Source organism: Aphidius gifuensis, linkage group LG3 (genome assembly GCF_014905175.1).
Source record: "Aphidius gifuensis isolate YNYX2018 linkage group LG3, ASM1490517v1, whole genome shotgun sequence".
Classification (NCBI taxonomy): domain Eukaryota; kingdom Metazoa; phylum Arthropoda; class Insecta; order Hymenoptera; family Braconidae; genus Aphidius; species Aphidius gifuensis.
This window is the reverse complement of record NC_057790.1, coordinates 23,614,800-23,636,437: the sequence shown is the minus strand read 5'-3', so window position 1 is coordinate 23,636,437 and position 21,638 is coordinate 23,614,800. Positions and strand designations below refer to the sequence as shown.

The window sequence follows — 21,638 nt, the reverse complement described above, 5'->3', positions numbered from 1 at the left end:
AAAAAATAATATTTACTTTTCCATTTGTAACAAGCATTGCAGTGACAGGTGCAAGTTTAACTGTTCTACCTCTTTTCCAATTATTATCTGTTGGTTGTGCAACTAATAAACGTCCTTCCAAAACAAATCTAGCCTCTTCATGTGCCCATTCAAGTATCTCAACAGCCATCTAGACAATATAAATTAATTAATAGAAAATATTTTTCATAATAATTATATTTGTATATTTTTTTTCCAACTAACTTTTCTCATTTTAATATTGACAATATCTTGTTCACCATTTGATCTTCTTCCATTTTGAATGATTGATATTCTTCGCCAGAGTTTTGTTGATGTAACATCTTTGGCTTCCTAAAATTATCAAAAAAAAAAAATAAACAAATTAATAAATAATTTTATTTTTCTTTATTATATTAATTAAAAAAATATATTACAGCATTCATGTGCTCCAAATGAAGTTCAATATTTGATTGAGCTTGTTCCAATTTTTTTCTGGCATCTTGTACATCTGATCGTACTGATGGTGTTGCTTTTAATAAACGAGCAAGTAAAAGTGGATATTTAGTAACTCTTTGTACTGGTACCATTAAAAATGAATTTAAATTCATTCTTCTCAATACTGTATTTTCCATTTGTGAAACTTTTAAAAATATACGTAATAATTCTTTTTCTTTTTCAAGATTTTGAAGAAGTAAACTTGCACCACCTTGACGTGTACAATAACTTTCAAATGCATGTAACATTCTTTCTGATTCAAGAAATATTTTACCTAAATCAACATTTATTAAATCTTCATCACCAGATACTTGACTTAATTCTACAGCTTCTTTAAGTTTATCAGCAAGCATTAAATTATGCTCAAGTAATTCTTCAACATTTAAAAATATTGCTGATAATTGTTCTTGTGTTAATAATCCAGCTCTCAACATTGGTCGATGAAATTCTTCAAGAATTATTCTTAAATCTCTACCATATTTTTGTTCAGTTTCAACAATTTCAGTTATTATTTCTTTTCTTTCTGCTCGTTTTTTTGAGCACTTTCGACAAACGAAAGGTGCGTAAACGACTCCACTATAAAAACAAACAAACAAAAAAATAATTAGTATTAAATGTTTAGAAAAAGAAAAATATATACATACATAATATCAATATGAATTAATTGACTTTCAAATATTACTAATAAATTTTACAGTTAAAAAAATTATTATACTTTCTTAACCAGTTTTTATAATCTGTTAATAATTTTTAAATATGTCGATAAATTAAAATTCAAATGTTCATTTAAATAATCAACTAACACACACGCTCACTCTGGCTTGTTAAAGGTATCATAAAAATATTTATAAATAAAATATTCATGTATATAGAATTGACAATCTGATTATGATTCTTTGGGGCATATCATGTACAATTATATTTGCAAGTAAAGACTATCGTGTACAATATATAAAACATACTTTCACCTACTATCAATTTATTTTACCAAAGAGTAGAGCGAAAGCGTCATTATCGAATAAATTCGATTAAATATATTTCACCTAACGTGTCTTGTAACTATTGACATTCTCTATTTTATGGATATAATTAAATTGCTTCAAGGTAACATCAAATTTTTTGATTGACATAACTCGGAAAAATCAATGAAAAAAAATAATATTATATGTTATTTAAATTTAAAAATAGATTGTGAAAATATGGCAATGCAATTTTATGATGATATATACATGTTGTGGAGAAATAATCTGCATGCTAATCAAGTATGGGCCTTTCTATTGAAACACGAAAGTAAACCGGAAAATGCACAATCTCACCTATATGAATCAAAGAATTCATTCAATTGTAACAGACAATATTTCGCTTGATTGATCAACAAAATATTTTTTCAATTAAATAAAAATGACATTGATCATCACAATAAAAAAAAAAAAAAAAATTATCAATATTATGAAAGGAAGTAAATAGTATTTATTTTTATATACTTGATTTAGTTTTTATAATTTTTTTTTTTTTCATATTTTTAATCGAAAAAATTGTGATGATACTTTTTCCACGGTTAAGAATTTTTATATTATTATTTTTAATATACCAATTTCCTCAGTGTATATACCTATCAGTGATTAGGGGATCTAAGCGTTGCTCACAATCCTCACAGAGTTTCGCATCAGCGGATATGACCTGTGGGATTCCACCAAGTAAACTAGCCGGACCAGAAGAGATGGTGGCATTTCCTGTTCGCCATCGTCTCGCGACGCCGCGGCTACTGCTACTTGCTTGACTGCTCTCAGATCCAACACCACTGTCAGTTCTTTCAATATCCACTGTCCGTGTCTGTAATAGCAATGAAAAAAAATTAATATTTAAAAAAAAGAAAAAAACAAAATTATAAATCATAGACAATACAAATATTATTCTTTTTTTATAATTTGTATCTAAATAATCTTTCATTATATTTCAAGGAAAGAGAAAAAAAAAAAAAGAATAAAGAGGATGAAAAATTTAGATGGAAAAATAAAAAAAATACCTTTGATGCTTCTGTTGAACTGGTAAGAATGATATTACATTCTTCACTGCTGTCTGAGACATTTGATATTTGCGAACTTTTTGAACTTAAATCACCCATACTTGTTTCTTTTTGTTCATAAAGTGCCTCAAGATCTCCTTCAGTATCATCAACATCTTCATCATCATCCTCATCTTCATCATCATCTTCTTCTTCCTCTTCTTCTTCATCTACTACTAATTCATCTTCTTCAACAGTCACTGGACGTTCTTTTGAATCCATCAAAAAATTTAATAATTCAAATTTTTTAGTTAAATTACCATCAGATGATGATGATGCTGATGATGACAATGATACTGATGTTGTTTGATCAAAAAATTCATCACTATTTTTAGTTAAATAATTATCAACATTTGTTTCAATAATATCTGTAGAATTTTTATTATTAACAAATAAATTATTTGTTAAATATGAACCTAAATATTGTCCAGCATTAACTTTTTTATAATATGATTCTTTATAATCATTTTGTAAATATATTTTATCTTTTATAAAATCTTCAATTGGTGGTGGACTTAGTGGTAATGGTGGTGGTTCATCTGGTATTTCTTCATAAATTGGTTCTTTTATTATTTCATATGGATTTTCATCTAAAAATAAATTTTTTCTTACAAAATCAATATTTGAATTATCAATTGGTAGCTTTTTATAATTATTATTATCATCATTTTTAATTATTAATTCTGAACTTTCATATTGTTTATTTTTTAATAAACTTTGTTTTAATATACGTAATATTGCTTCACCACTACTTTCATCAAGTATCTCACCATTTTCACGAGCCTTTTTTAATGAATCCTCTAATAATTTTGATATCATTGATTCTTTTGTTAAAGAATTATCCAAATAATCATTATTATTTTTAATAATTACATCTTTATCTTTGTTATTATTGATATTATCATCAGTATTTAATTTTTTATTAATATTATTATCGTCAATTGATGATTCAAGTACAATATTTGATTTATAATTATCAAGTATAACAAGTGTACGATTATTTTCAATGGAGTTTTTAATTTTTGGTGGTGTTGTTGAATTAACTGATATAACTGTTGGATTACAAACACTATTTTCACCACCAACACTTATTGTAACTTTATTATTATTTTTAATATTATCATTGTCATTTGTTGAATCACCATTTATTAATATTGATGTTCTTCTTGATGTTATTTTTTGTGTATCATTACTACCAACTTGTAAACGATGTATCAATGGTGATGATTTTGGTGTAACTGTTATTTTACATATATTATTATTTTCAACAAGTGGTGATATTATATTTATTTTTGATTTATTATCAGTATCATTGCTACACCATGTATTTTTATCAGTTGTTGAGGAGTCATTTGATATTATAATTTTATTGTCAAATGGTCCTGGATCACTTGTACGCTCACGTGATGATGAATGTTTTGATTTACCGGTTGGTGGTGGTGACCAACTTGTTGGTCTCATTTTACGAAAATATTCTTGTGGCAATTCATTTGATGTTGTTGATGTTGTTGTTGTTTTTGTTGTTTTTGTTGTTGATTCGATTGGTTTAATAATTATTTCACTTGATATTGGCAATATTATGTTGTCTTCTTTAGAATCTTTGGCTCGACGTAAACTCAGTCGCATTGTATCCAAATATTGAATACTTGATGATAAATTATCTAGTTTTTCCAATGATCTGTCACTTTGACTTCTTGTTAAACTTGATCTTTTGTTATTATCTAATAAAAAAATATATTTATTTTTCAATTAATATGAAATCATATAAAAGAAATGAAAAATGATATTTTTATTATCTCTCAGTGGATTTATAAATTAGAAAAAAAAATCAAAGTAAAATAAATTTATTTAAATAATTATATCAATTTCAATGAAGAAAAATTTAATATATTTTGAGAATAAAATTTATAAATAAATAAGTTGTTGATCCGGATCTCAAGATGACCCGATTAATTGTGAAATCGTTAAAGTTTTGGGGTTTCATTAATTGGTGATATTCGAAAAGTCAAAAAAATTAGTTATTCATATATACTTGCATTGTCGTGAAATTTCGAAATCGTATGAAATTTTTATTTTAGGATAATTATACATTTATACTGAGTGTAATTGCATGTACCAACTACCAGTGAATGTAACTCGATAAACAAGTCAAAAGAAAATAAGTAAAATTATTCAAAAACAAATTAAAAAATTAAAAAAGAAATTTTAAAATCGCACTGGAACATGTCCCCGATTAAAACAGTCCACTGAACATCAATCGTGCAAAACGAAATCCACGTGTTCTATAATTTTCATGTTTTTCTTTATTTTTTTATTCTTTGCAAATTAATTCTCTGTTCTCATCATCATTGTTGTTGTATTTTTAGTTACAATTTTTTATTGATTAAATGCCAAAATTTCTCTGAATGATGAAATTAATTATTTAATTATAATTTATTTATTTATAAATAAACGGATGTCCTTTGGTTGTTGTTATTCTCACGGTTAAGGGATTCGTGCACGAGATACAAAGAAACCACAAAAAAAAATAGTGACCACGAAGGTATATAGGTACAGTGTGTATACAAAAATAAGCAAAAGCACTGAGGTAAAATGATAAAAGAGGAAGCATAATGTTTCATGGGAAGTGATCAAGTGGTCAATTATTTATTTAAATTTATTTTCATTTGTGGTGATGAGTTATAAAATATATAAATATATAAAATTAACTGTATAAGAAAGAAAAAATATAATTAAAAATTAATAAACATAAAAATCAGTAGCCACAATATTATATTTAATTAAAAAAATAAACAAATAAAAAAATATCAAGTCATTAAATAAATTAGTTTATATATATCTTATCATTTTAAAGAAAGAAAAAAAATTGTCCTCATTTTAAAATATTTTATTTACATTTAAAATACCAACTTGTATATGAAACTTGCTTGAGATAATAATGATTAAGCCCACACAAGTTTTAAAAATCTATCTCCAACTGTTTATTAATTTCCCTAGAGATTTCCGGGCAACGGGTCTATTTTATAAACTGCTATCAATTTTATAAGAAATAATAATATTACAACTATATTATCACCTTCTTAATTTTATTTAAAAAAATTAAAAATATATCTCATTTTTTTTTAGCTACAATTTAAATAGAAAGATGAGATATCAAATTGTAAATCAAGTGATTAATTTTACGTATGACTTGATATAAATAACCATATAAAATTGTGAAAGTGCAACGTGTTTAAATTACTTGATTATTACTTGGCAACATTGATGTATGCTTGTTTGTTTTTATTGAAAAAATAAAAAAAAAATTCACCACTTTTTATTATTCCCAACCACAAATATATAAAAACAAACAAATAAATATTTATTACCTTTTTTTTGTCAATTTTTTTTCATTCAATCTTTGCGTAATCGTTCATAGAGGTAATGCACTTTTTTATTTGTCTATTTTTTTATTTCAAATGTTTTTTTTTATTTTGTTATTTAATCATAAATGCGATTTAGAAAATTGTTTTTCATAATAAATGGTATCGTTATGGCACGGTGATTATCACAAATGAGCATTAAATAAATTTTATTTAATTTTGAGTGGATTGTAAAATTTATTTGTCAATGTTATTTCTTATTTTTTATTTAAGTGATTATGTAAATTTATTCTTTTCAATAAATAATAATGATTGTTGTAAGTGATTGATTTAAAAAAAAAAAATCATATGCAATAGTATTTATCATTAAGAAAAATGTAAATGCAAAATAATGTGTTTTAACATATTATAATAGATGGTCAAAGCACTCTTGAACAATCACTTTAATTGAGGTAAAAAAAATAGTGAAATAAAAAATTATATATATTGTATATTGATGGCGCCAGTTTAGAAGAAAAAAAAAATTAACTACCATGTATTTAATAAAAAAAAAAAAAATTATAGAAATGAAAATTAATAAAATTCAATAAAAAAAGTCTAGAGTTTCATATGGAGCAACACGTTCACGGATCATAAATCATTAAACATGGAAACTTTTTTTTATTTTATTTTTCAACTATTTTTAATAGTTACTTATTTTTAAAGATTTACTATAATGAATTTTTATCAAAATAGTTTCTAAAACCTTAATTTATCAAGCTGAATTTTATTGATAAATCAACGGAAATCCCAAGAAGTTATCTAATCTCATCACGAGTTTAAACAGGAAACACGATCACACAGGAAGTCTGCATATAATGTTTTATTTTTTAAACATGAATTTCCCATCGATATTCGTCGAGTAAAATGGGACAGAATATAGAATAATAATAAATATAAAGCAAGGTGTGTATTGTCGAGTGTTGAGAGGATGTAAATTAAAAGAAATGAACAAAAAAAAAGAAATAAGAAAGATGATGAGAGGAATGAAATAATAATACAAAAAGGAAGTAAATAAAAAAAATAAGAATGAGCAAAAAAAAAATTGCACAAGAAGAGGAAGAAAAAGAAGATGATGATGAAGAAGAAGAAGAAAAAAAAGAAAAACTGATCCAACTAGATATATAGTATATGTCTGACTTCTTCCTGACTACCGCATTCGTGATTGGCATTCATGATGCGTTAATACCGATAAATGTACTTGTACCATATAAGGGATCCAACATATATCCATTGTCCAGATCAATTCGTGCCTTTCCCACGCAAGCACTTTCATTTTAAATCAAACTAACCTTTCAATTTCATTTATATATACTCAATGAAAACAATACCCTTTATAATTTATATTTGTCACACAAATGAAGAAAGAAAGATGAAAAAAAAAATTCTTTGTTACATTTTTATATAAAGAAAAATTAAATGTCATGTATTGGATTGATGAAAAAAAAATATTGCTCAATTTTAATTTAATGATATTTCAATATATAGAAAATTTTACATTTATGTAATGGTCAATTGAAAAAAAATATAAAGATCAATAAAGGTAATGGGAATTGATTGGAAATGGAGAAAAAAAAAAAGAAAGAGGAATGAGTGCAATGGAGACATAGACATGCCCGACCATGACCTTATCTTACCAACAACTTGGGGACTGGATGGTTTTCTTTGGTTGATCATTATTTGTTAAGACTTAAGTACATATACGAATGCAGAGGACGTGTTTCAGGGACAGCCACATCCCCCAACAACATCTAGCCTTTCTCCAATATATATAACAACGCCCACGATAACAACATTGAGTCCAATGCTTAATGACGCACACAAAAATTTTCAAGATAACTTCAAAATTTTTTTTTACTTTAAATATATATCAAAGTTTTAAATTACAAATAATACTGATATAAATGAAGCTGAAGTGGTTGTAAATTATTTACTCAGGCTTATCTTGAAGTATGAATTAAAATTTTTTTAATTTATATACATGAAGAGGTATATTATTTATCAAATTGTTTTTTTTTTTTTTCCAATATAAATATATATCGCCCACAAAAAAAAATTTATAAAAAAATGTCAAGATGACTTCATTTATCTGGCATATAAAAAATGAAGTGTAAAATGTCAAATAATATCGCGAGACAAATAAATCCAAAGTGGTTAAGAACTATATATGGTCAGACATAATTTTTGCACTTTGTCATTATGTTAAATGTTAATGTATGATTTAAAATAATAATATTAATTTATATAAAGTTTTAAATATATTTAACAGACATATATATTTAATAAAAAAATAAAAGAAAAAAAAATTAACTATCACCGTTATAAATTGCACATGTACTGTCCTTGATTGCAATCCTTGATAAGTGATTTTATATTTTTTTCATTGGGTTCAAGGATTGTGACATTAACAGACTATTGTTTTTTTTTTTTTTTTCTTTTCAACAACAATGAAAGATAACAGTTGCATAAATTCTATTTACACTTTTCAAGTTTTTTTAGTTGAAAATTATTTAAATGAAAATTTACTTTAATTTGAATCCACTGAGTTTATTTAAAATTAATATTTATTTATAAATATATATTCAAGTGAAAGGGTATAAAACTCACCATTAGCCTTGAGTAATAATTTTTTTTCATCACTACCAATGTCGGGTAGTTGTTGATCCTTGAGTTCTTCAATTTCAATTTCCAAATCAGTCTCGTCCTCGTTTCTAATAATTTCATTTTTCATCAAAATATCATCATCATCATTAATATTTTTAATTAAACTTTCATTATCATTATCATTACTATTAATTATATTAACATTATCATCATTATCTTTATCAATTTTTTCATTAATACGTTTATTTCTAATAGGCACTTCTGGAGGTTTAATTTTATTATTATTTTTATTATTATCAATAATAATTTTACGTTCAATTTTTGGATATATTTTAACATCTGGTACAATTTTTATTTCATGATTTTTATTTTCTCGTATTTTTTCAGTACGTTTTAAATCTTTTATATTTGGAATTGTTATAAATTTTGGTTTATCTTGTTGAATTTTATTATTATTATTACTATTACTATTATTATTATTTGTTTCATTAATTAATTTATTATTTTTATCATCTTTATTATTTTTCATATTTTTATATTTTTTTAATGTTGTTATTATGCCATTTGATTTTTCAGGTGTTAATATAACATTATTTATATTAAAAAAAACATTTTTTTTATTACAACCATCTGTTTTACCACGTTTTAATATACTTTTTATAATAAATTTATTTTCTTTTTGTTTTCTTGGTGGTCTTTTGGGTGATATTTTTGGAATTGGTATACGTGTTAATGGTAAATCATTATTACTATTATTATTATTGTTATCATCATCAGATGATAATTCTCTAATTTCAGTAAAAACACGTATTCTTTGTCCACCAATTGCAGCAACTGAACTGTGATTTGGTAATCTTTCAATTGATTTAACTTTTGATGGATCAAATAAACTTGATGATACATTAACACTGTGTTCAAGTTCATTGTCTGATAAATCATCACTCAAATCATCATCGTCATCTTGATTTTTTTTTTTAACAAGTAAATATGGATTAACATTACATTCAAGTATACTTTTTCTTGAATCAATATTATTATTGCTATTGTTATTAATTGAATTATTATTTTGTATTATTTTATCATTCCAATTATCTTGATTAATCATTGTACCAGATGATGATACACTACTTGGATCTTGTTGCCATGAGCGATTTTTTTTATTTATTTTTAATAAATTTGTTGTTGTATTTCTTGTTGATGTATCATCAGTTTGATCATTAATAGTCCATTCATTTTTGGACATTGATGATGGTGTTGATAAACGTGTTTTATTATGACAAGAATTATCATAGTTAATATTTGTATCAAACCATTCACTTCTTGATACATTTTCAGCTGTTGTTTTACGTTCTTTAATTGTTGAACGTATAACACTTTGACTTCTTGTATCACGTTGATTTGTTTGACGATGAGGTGATATACTTTTTGCACGTGAACGTGGTTCAACTAAACGATTACGTCGCATTAAATCATATGGATCATCAACTGATGGCCTCAATACACCTAATAAAATTCCAAAAAATTCATTAACAAAAATAACAATAGTCAAAAAAGAAAAAATAATTAGCTTTGTTTTTTTTTTTAAAAAAAACATAAATCAGTTACAATTATAAATTATATAATATATTTACCAGCAAGACTTGGTCTTATTCTTGATGATGTTTCGGGTATTCTACATGTACCACCCAATGGTATTCTTGCAAGTCTGTGACCACCACATTTTTTACAATTACCTAATTTTCTTGTAGTACCACTTAAAAATTCTGGACATGAGCATATAACAAGTATTGGTGAACCAGTTAATTGTGATGGTAATACTGTTGTCGTTGTTGTTGTTGTTGGTGATGCTGTTAAAAAATTACAATGTTCAATACATCCTCTTGTTGATCTAACAGTACCATATAACCATGGTTCACCATACAACATTTGTCGTGATAATGCACTACCACCACTTATTGTACCCCAATTTTTAGTTGCATCATCTGATGTTTGATGTTGACGTGATAAACCAAGACGTACACTCCATGATTTTTTTCCTTTACTCAACGTTTCATAGTTCTAATTGAACAACAACAAAAAAAAAAAATAAAAATACTTATTAATTAAATTTTAAATGCCTATAAATAACAGTTATATTTAATGAAATTAATAAGCCAAAATATTTCAAGTTATTTACAAAAATTAATTAATTAATTAATTAAAAAAGGTTGATAAAAATTTGAGAGAAAAAAAAAATGACCCTATTTTTTGAAAAACATTAATTAAAATGTTATTGAATGAAATTATTTTACTGTTATAATGATCTCAGAGTTGGAGAGTTGAATTAAAAAACAATTTCGAAAAATTTCCAATTATTTAGAAAAGTTTTCTAAATAATTTTTATCAAGTCAAAATTATATAAGGTCACAGGATCATATGATATAAAATAATATAAAAAATATAGATGAGTAGATTTTGCAAATAGATAACTACTGTCAAGGATGGACATGGAAGAGACTTGAAACTTGTAAAATAAAAAGTCTCGTGTGACCTGGCAAAGAAGCAAAGTCCCATGTGATTTTGTCATTATATATATATCTCTCAAGTTGGTATATGTGCTGTATATGTTTTAAACAATTTTTAAATTCGTGTTACACGAGTCTAAGATACTTTCAATCTGTCTTTTCACTCTAACATTTTCCAAGATACATTGCAATTGATATACATAAATTGTGATTCAACATTGCTGTTTTTATAAATTCTGTATAAATTAAATTATATTTTCCAAAACAGGTGGTATTAAATATCAAAAAATAATATCTTATTTATTTTATTTTACATTTAAATAAATAAATATAAAAAAGCGTGGAAAGTCATGTCAAGGGAATTTATCAATCGATTGATGAATATTTTATTTCCGTTTTTGAACAAGTGAAATCGTATTTCCGTAGTTAAATAATAAAAAATTTATTTATTTTTTAACCATCAATTACAACATTGCTTGAAATCGCATCAAATCGCAGTTGTTTTTTTTTTTTTTTTAAATTAATATTTAACAATATTACAAAATATGTAAAAATAATTAATTCCGCGGATATTTTGTAATATTGTTATTGTTGATGATTTCTAACGGTATTTATAGATAGTATTTATTAAAATTATTATTTGTTTTTTCAAATTTAATAAATGTTTGTAACGGAGTATGAAAAATATTCAATAGTTGTCATGTCACACCTGCATTTGTCGGGCAGGTGGTATAATTTACCTACCAACGGACATCGAACTCACGCTATTTAGAAAAAAAAAATATATTATAATAAAAAAAAATTAATTACAATTACTGCAGATGGTAGATATACAAGTAATATCCTCATAAAAATATAAAATTTATTTTTTTATTTATTATTCTTTGTTGTTTTTTTGGTGGTCATGTTTTTTCTTTGACTGTTTCATCATGACCCAATTAGATTTATGAAAGGTGTTAAAATAAAAAAAAAAAAAAAAAAAAACATTTTCATCTTACTCTCTTTGAGTTGAAGAAGGTCGTGACACTCTTGTGTCTATACGGAAGCATGCATGAAGACTTCTCAGTCACACATGTATTTTCAACATTTACAAACAAAATAAACAACGTTAAAAAAATATACAATACCATTAAAATTATCACTAAAGTTTAACAAAAAAAAAAAGAAAAAAAATAAGTAAAAAATGAGACAACGAAAAACCAGCAGACACACATTTTAAAAAGTATGAAAATGGAACAGGTCGACTGGTTGGGTCCAAAAACAAAAAATTCAATAATGGCTTTCACATAAATAAAAATTTTTAAATTTTTAAGTAGCTTTTTCTTGCTTACACAGCTTGTATCGTATTTAACACGATAAATTAAAAAAAAAAAAAAATAAAGGTGTGTAAAGTTAATTACGTAAAAACCACCTATCATTAAAAAAAAAAATAGAATAAATAAATAAAAATTAGTTTAAATTAATTTAAAGAAAAAAAAAAAAATCTCGTTTATCAAAAAATTTCCAAATGTTAATTGTAATATTGGTATACATATATATTTTTGAAAATATAAAAAAAATTATTTCGATAAAGCAAATTTATTTGAACTATTTCAACACATGTTTTTTTTTATTTTTACCTTTTATTTTGACATCAATAAATTTATGTATATTTGAATAGATTAAAAAAATACTTGAAGAATTTTTATATATATTTTTTTTCTACAAAATTTATTATGAATTTATTGTATATTAAAAAAAAATATATAATTTTTTTATTTTCATTTGTTAATATAGTTAAACCGGAAGTACAAAAGAACCGCCCATTGTCCTGCACACCAAGTATAACCAAAGTTAATTCACACTGTGCGAAAGTCATCCGGGTGCCCAAGCAAGCATCGGTAAGTACATACAGCAACAACTTCATTATTATCATTATTAACGCACAATACAAGGGAAAGCGACCAAATTCCGTATTTAATTATCATTATTATTATCATTTATAATCATTATTTTATTTTCTCAAAGAATCCTCTTTATGTTTCTTTCTAATTTCTTTTTTTTTTATAAATACATATATTTTTTTTTTTATTTTTGCATCGAGTATTTTTGAAATGATAATAGGGAAAGTGTTTGGTAGTGTTCCAAAAAAATAAAAAATATATATATTTTTTTTAAAATCGATACTTGTACGATGAGCATTTTAAAATACATGTATAAATATTACAAATTTAAACTGAAATTTGTAATTATTTGTATTAATAGACATGTATAATTAAAAAAAAAAAAAAATTGCTTTTAAATTTAACGGTTTAACTGCTTTGATTTAAAGAAAAAAAAATATAATGTTTTTTCCTTTAAATTACAGAAATTATATAAAAATAAACATTGAATTCGTCAAGCGTTTTTGTTGCCCCTTTTTGTTATACTATGATAAATAAATATATATTCGTTTCGCAGGTAAATTTATTTTACCTTAGCCTGCTGATTACGCGGAACGTATTAAAACGTAACTGACGTCGTTATGGGTACATTAGCCTCGCCATTAGTTTGTTATTTTTTAATTTTATAATTTTTAATTTTGTTTTTTACGTTGTACTGTCCCACGAACATGATGAATAATAAATAATATATACCATCAATTATACATTGTCAAAATGACATTAAAAAAATAAATTTAACAATTTTTAAATACTAAAATTTATATATTACGATATTTTATTACAAAAAAAATTATTTTTTAATGAAGTTGAAATTTACTTGAAGAGCATGAAAATTGTAAATAATTTTTAAGCTGCAATTAATTTAATTTAATTTATTTTTTTTGTATTTTCATATGAAAATTATTATTTTAAATTCGAGATAAGTGTCAGTTAATATTTTATTTATATTAAAATATATATAGAAACGAAAAAAAAAAAATTTCACATCTTGAGGGCACGTACCAATATTAAATATGGTGTATCGTCATGCTAGATGAGCATTTGTGTGCATGCTTGTTGCACAACATCGTCCAAGCAAAACGTAACTTCACAGGGTATAAAGAACAAAATAATAATGAATAAAAAATATAGGTATATTTAAGTCAAGTTACACCTTCTATGAAATTAGATAAACTCAACCGAGGCATTCATTCGATTCAATTTTTTTTCTTTTGTTTATCTTCTTTTTATATGTTTTATTTATTTATTTATCCATTTTTCATATACGACATGAGAATAAGTATATATTTTATTTTTATTTTTATTTTTATTAGTCATATTTTATTTCTAGTGGCTTATTTATTGCTGGTTTTTCGAGTTATGCATGTGTGAGAATATTTGATGTGTTGTGCATTGTAAATATATGTGGAAAATGATAACTGCATTGCTACCATATCATAAACATAATTACACTTTGAGGAAGCTACTAAATAATATTCAACTTTATTGCAATCTATTTTTTTTTTCAAGTCACAATTTTTGTTGGCTCATTTCATCAAGCCAATTATATTTTTTTCAAAATCATAAATTTTATTTCATTTGTCTAATTGAATATATATTTTATTTTTTTTTTTTCGTTATAATCCTTCAATTTTTATTCCCACGGGCAATAAAAATAATTTAATTTATAATTTCTTAATTAAATGTAGAAATGTTGAGGTCGCGATCTGAATGACGTAATTTACTTTGAGCTTGAATATAAAAAAAAAAAAAAACATTAAATTTGATAAAAAAAATTTCCATCAAGAAAATAAAAAATGTATAATTTTTAAATATAAAAAAAAACTTTTACTTATTCTTTCACGACGATTCACACAATGTCCTTCATAAATTCAGGTAAAACCAGTTTTCCATAATTTTTTTTTTTTAGTTGTTATAATAAACAATACAACTAATAAACACATCTATAAAAAAAAAAGCAAATAAACTTTTATTATATCTACTTTATATTCTTATTTTCAAAAAAAAAGTATAATTTTATTTCTCATGTTAATTTTTTTAAAGTACAATTAAAGAATATATATATAATATAAATTTACTTTCATTTTCGAAAGACGAAATGATAACGTAACACAGTCATGTTATAATTAAAATTAAAAAATTAATTTAAAAATATATTATTAGAAACAAAAACAACTCATTAATGTTTATAATAACATGAATGAAAAATAATTCTACAAAGATATAAAATATTTATGCAGGATAATATAATGCCGGCAATATATATAATTGTTATGTAATATATAAAATTTAATTCCCGGTGGATGAATTAATAACTCGAGATTATCGATAAAATAATGAGCTTTCACATTTAATAAAAATACACAATAATAATTGAATAATATAATCAAAAAATTATTGCATCAAGGTCACTTTCACATGTCCATAATAAGTACTATTAATTCAATTATCAGATGATTTTATATATATTCCCATTTCAATGACACTTGATCATTTATTTTTTTAAATTTTAAGTAAATATTTCTTTTTTCATTTTTATTTTCAAGTATATGTCTATATGAAAAAGTAATTGACTTGTTCGATTGTTGATTGTTCAGAGATAAAAAGGGATGTAGGAAATATTGAAGATGGAAGGATTGAGTCTCTTGTCTTGTCATTGAAAATTTTTTTCTTTGTCTCGTCTCGAGTGACGAAAGAAAATATTTCTATCGTTAGAAATTGTCTTGTCTCTCGAGTATTAATTTGAATCATTTTTATTTTTCAAATTTCGTTAGATGGTAGCCTTTTTTTTTCAGTCATCTCTTGTAGAATATTTAATACAAAATATATATTATATCATACGTGATTGAATTTTGATTATAATTAATTACCTTGGTTGGCGTTGGTGACGAGGAGTTTGGGGTCATGTCTTGCTGAAGATGATATCTCTTTGTCGTTAGCATCGGAGGAGGCGTGCCGAGGCTAGCCGGCCCGACAGCGATGCTCGTCATGGTCATTACCACTTACTCCAAAAGACAAATATATAGTATTTTTTTTAATTAATAATTTACTTTTATCAAGTAAAACATTTACTGACATTAGCATCATTTTTGTCAGTATACTTTCTGAAAAAATAGAAAAAATAATTATAAATATATTAAAAATATTTAAATTTAAACAATATATTTCAAAATTTCCCACTCATTTTACGTAATTCTATTAAATTTTATGGGCAATCATGATTTCTGAAGGAGCTATGAGAATATAAATGACAAACTGACGTGAATAGTCCCTCGAATAAGTCGAAAAAGAAAAAGAAAAAAAATTAAATTCTGTCATCCAAGATAAATGGAATTTGTAAAAAATAACCATGATTGAGTTGCATAAGATATTTTTATTTTCTTAACGTAATCTTTATCCATTTATTAAATAATATATAGTTGGGGACATTTAATCGAAATATTGTGTAATGTACCTTGCGGCTGGATAAAAAGGAAAAAAAAAATTCAGTCGGTAAAATTTAACAGAGTATATAATATATTTCAAATGGTATGAAAAAAAAGGTAATAGTGTACATAAAGAAAAAAAATGGATTAGAAAAAATAAATATATAAATAAAACAAAAGATATTTCTACAGATCTAATGTTGACCGGAAACCATCAACATGTTTTACAGCTCGTTGAAGAACAGATGGTTCAAGAGATCGGTGCTACAGTCAAGTCACTGACTCGATCTTTGAAAATAAAAAAATATATAAAATATATATAATAAGTGCAAGTCATCGATTATGAGATTTATCATTTTTTTTAATACTTGAATAATATTGTCTTCAACATTTTCTCTATAGAAAAATTCTTCTGCATCTTGTATTTTTTTTTTTTTCTAGCAAACTTTAAATATCACGTATCAATTTATAATTTTATCGTTGAAAAGCACGCCAAGTTTAAAAATACTATTTTTGTATAAAAAATATAATTAATGTCTTGCACGTAAGATCAACATTAAATTGATCCCAAAAAAAGTATTTAAAAAATAAAAACAAAGCTTTGCCATTAGGCCTTTTCGAAAAAAAAAAAAAAAAATTGAAAACTCATCATAAAGAATTTGTAAATTGCTAACAATGTTAGTTGTTGTGTCCTAAAAGTTTCAGAAATTATTTTCAATTACTTGTATATTTTTATTTTTAATTTTATAATTTGCCATGACCTGAAGATGATACTCAGAACTTTCCGCTGCAGGTCATATTTGTTGAAAAATTAAAAACAAATTTCCAAGTACTTATTTTATAGTATTCTTCTATTATTCAAATAACAACAAAACACAAGTGTCCTAAAAGTTTTAGAAATTAATTTCAATTATTTGTATTTTTTTTTTTCAATTTTATAATTTTCCATGACTTGCAGCCAAAAGTCCCGAGTCATATTGCAGGTCATATTTGTTGAACAACAAATTTCCACGTACTTTCTTCATGATATTATGCTTCCAACATTTGAATAACACTCAAATATAATTATCCTAAACTTGATAAAAATTAATTTCAATTATTTTTATTTTATTTTCAATTTTTCTATTTGAAAAAATATATTTCGGAGTATAAATTTCGCGATTTTATGGTTCCCAAATTTAAACAACACCTAAACAAAGAAAATAAGAAATAAAAAAATCTTTAAATTAAAATAAAGCGATACTGTCCTATTTATAATAAATGATTCATAAAATATACATATTTGTATAAATTTATAGTGACAAATTATAGACATAGATGCATCTTTTATGCACATCCAGCTTTCTCATTGAATCATTATCATACGTATTGGCTCAATTATAATATTAAATACAAAATTTCACTATTTAATATACATATAAATATATATTTTTTATATGAAAAATATCAAATGACTAATTAATTCAATGACAAGTCGATAGAATTGTTTATCTAATAAATTCCATACAAGATAAATGTCAGATAACTGATCGTGTACATTGCATTCCTTGTGTCATTTAAACGAATACCTAAACTATCAAGGTTGATGTCTAATCAAATATAAAATATAAAATGCCCCTCATTGATTTTATCTAATTAAGAAAATTGTTCAATTAAACAGGTTTATAGAAAATTTGTTAAATAACATTGTCATTCAATTAAAACATATCAATAAATTTTTTTTTAAAAAAATTTAAAAGCTTTTTTAAAATGAAATCTAAAATTTTTTTTTTATTTCTTTTAAAGATTTTTTTTATTTTATGGATCATGTTTGGGTGGTTATTATTTTATTATATTTTTCGCTCAGGACGATGACCGTTGTGATGAGTCATTTTAAAATTGAGTCAGAATATTTTTTACCAAAACAATTTTGTGCTTTATTATTTTTGTATATTTAAATGTTTAATTTTCATATTATAGATTAAATTATACTCGTATGAACACTGAGAAAAATAATTATTTAATATTAAAATATAAATCAGTAGCTAAAGTCAAGTTACATGCACATTACATGAGTATACCATACATAAGTATATCTAAATGTTAATGTAAAAATAAACTTCTCTAGGTTTTGCATTACCTCCAAGAAAAAACCCGTTTCTCAAGATGTATACTGACTAAGATGGTGGTGGCTTATGTTACTGTACCTATTACAATTTTATTATCTATGTTGAATATTTTTTAATAAATTATTTAACAATTAATCAATTAATTTTCTGTATAATAAATATTTTTAAATTTTATTTAAATAAATTATATACGCTAAATAATTTACCATAACAATATGTTAAATAAATAATTATTTTTCCAAAGAATTTATAATATTTTCATACAGATATTGTTGTTGATTTCCTTGTTTTTTTATATCTACTCGACAAATTTGATTAGATATAAATAGTAAATAGTAAAATATATTTTTACTATGAAAAAAAAAATAGATACAAGACAGTAAGGTCAGCGTCGCATCGATCTCGATACGCAGAAATTCAACGACGGTTTATAACGGTTATTCCAAGTGAACGGTTATCGACAAAGCACTGACACGAAAAATTTAAAAAAATAAAATAAAGGTAGTTACAAGTGGGCGAACTCAAAACATCAATAGATTAACACAATCTTTAATATAATATTTAAAAATGATAATTTCATATCAATTTCCTTTCACTTTATCATTTTTTTTTTTTATTTTTATATTTCTTTACTTTTATTTTTAATTATATATATATATCTAAAGAGACAATATACATGCTTGTTATAAGCTTAGTTTCAAAGATTGATTTCAAAAATAAAAAGAGGTAAAAAAAAAAAAAATAATGAAATAAAAATGTCGAGTATAAGAAATAAGATTTATGGGACTTTTGAAAGGAAACCAGTGAATGTGCAGGGCCAAGCGTGTCCTACTTGTGACTTTGTATTTTATACTGTAACTTGCCATGACTTTCATACCAGTATTTGGTGTTTAAATTAATAATCATATTTACTGATATATATATTTTCATATATTGAATAGGTCAGTAAACACTTGTTCAATATTTTATTTATCAAATTGAATTTAATTGAAATTTTGATATGAAAAATGAAACGAAATCCTTGAAATTTTTGACAGTATCAATGAATTTTGTGCAATGAATTTTGTAATTTCGTAATCATCATATCAGGTTGAATGAACAGAGACAATCAAAGATTTTAAAACAATTGGTTTTAAGATAACCTCAATTTCAGATTGCCCATCAAACAGGAAGCCTTTCTTTTCTGGAAGTTTATATATATTTCTCTTCATCTTGTTTAAAATTTTTTATTTTTTATCTTCTGTTTTTTTTTTTTTTTTTTGAATATTCTGCTTTCATTTAGAAAAAAAAAAATACTTTTCTTTTAAAAAAAAATTGGACAAATTGCCTTGGGTGAAGCTCTTGATACATATACCGAGTGAATCTAAGCAGACTGCTTTCATCGAGTCATGAAAGTCGACTTGAATGCATTATCAATTTGAATTATTATTTTATAATAGTTAAATTAATATAAAATATACTTTTTTTCAACAATTGAAAAAGAAAGTTTTTGATTTTTTTCTATTGGATTTTAATTGTAATTTATAGTCAAACATATTCATACTGATTACTGAAAGAAATGAAAATTATTTTAGTACATTGTTGATAAAACGCTTGAGAAGTAATATGCAAAGATCAAGTTTCAATTTAATTGGGTGTCGATTTGACACTCGATAAACCAACGAAACGGACACGCTTGTGAATCAAAACTGTTTTTTAAAAAATAAGGCGAAAGTTTTCAGTGCACTGGTGCAATTTAAAGAAGCGTTACATATTGCAAATTAAAAGTCAGATTAAACATAAATAAAAACAGAGATAGAAAATATTATTTTTATAAATGGGAGTGCTATTGATTAAATCGTGGATGAAATAATTTCCAAATACCCGTGAAATCGATCAACGATATCACCAACACCATCTTTTTTTATTTTTTTAACATAAATTAATTGCAATAATTATTATGTTTATTTAATAAATAAAAAACAATAATAATTACTAGGTGAAAATCATAAACATTGTGTAATTATTTATAATTTTTATTTTAAATATTAATAAGAAACTATAAAAATGTATTTATATTTTTTTTTTTGATTAAATTTCATGCAAATTTTAAAGTTAATTAGCACCTTCTTGTCAAGAAAAAAAAAATATTTAATAATTTTAAACGATTGGCATACTCAAAAGCAGATCAACTGTAAGCACTTTTAAATTATTTTTTTTTTATCTTATTATTATTACTTACTGGTTTTTTTTTTTTCAAATTTAAAAATATTTTTTTTTTTTGTTTTTAAATAAACATGCCGTAATCAAAACTTGTTAGTTGATAAACATGTATCATATATATTTTTATCTGATAATTTAATATCGTTTTTAAATATGCTAAAATATTTTTTAAAATGAAACTCGATAGTAGTTATAATAAATACATATATATATATCCAGTAACAGAATTTTAAATGACAATATTTTTAAAACTTTTAAAATTTTATTTTTAAAATCCTCTGGTTAAGTTTATAAACTTGCGAAACTTGTGTATCATATTTTTTATAGATGGTGTTTATAAAATTGCGTATGTGTATGTGTGAAGATGTATAATTATAGGTGTGTATATTTTATAAAGAGTTCGTCAACACCGTGTCGAATAATGTGAAACAAAAATTTCATAATGCGTCATGAGCGCGACGGTGACGACGACTTATAGGCAAAAGTTTTTTACTTTTTTTTTATTTTTCCTATATGATAAATAACTTTCGTAATACAGGTAAATATAGATTGACGGATTTGATATTAGTAATATGATTTGTAAGATGCAAAAAATCTTGCTTCAAATCTGATTATGAAATTCGAGAAAAAAAAAAAAAAAATTTCTACCTTTAATTTAGGTCAAAATAAACGAAAAATTTTATATTAATTTTTTTTTAAATTTATTTTTTGTATTGTTTATTTGGTTTATAATAATTTCAACTGAATAAATGCATAACTAATCTCATTATTCTAAAATAACATCAAACTTTTATACAAATGCAAATATAAATTTCATAACAAAAAAAAAAAAAATAATAAAAAAAAATTATCACCTTCTCCATTAAATTGCACAACACCCAAGGCAAATTTCAAATGCATAATAATTAATAA

General features: G+C 24.0%; 1 protein-coding gene across 1 annotated transcript in view; it reads right to left on the bottom strand.

Annotated features, from left to right (window-relative positions):
- Positions 1-21,638, bottom strand: part of LOC122853044 (putative uncharacterized protein DDB_G0282133) — a 29,849-nt gene that overhangs the window by 907 nt on the left and 7,304 nt on the right. Inside the window, exons 2-9 of the mRNA XM_044153251.1 lie at positions 15,862-16,095; positions 10,197-10,623; positions 8,569-10,068; positions 2,522-4,281; positions 2,108-2,328; positions 435-1,071; positions 244-351; positions 17-169 (exon numbers count right to left, since the gene is read on the bottom strand). Of these exons, the coding sequence (XP_044009186.1) occupies positions 17-169; positions 244-351; positions 435-1,071; positions 2,108-2,328; positions 2,522-4,281; positions 8,569-10,068; positions 10,197-10,623; positions 15,862-15,987 (4,932 nt within the window). The 5' untranslated portion in view covers positions 15,988-16,095. The remainder of the gene's footprint in view (positions 1-16; positions 170-243; positions 352-434; positions 1,072-2,107; positions 2,329-2,521; positions 4,282-8,568; positions 10,069-10,196; positions 10,624-15,861; positions 16,096-21,638) is intronic.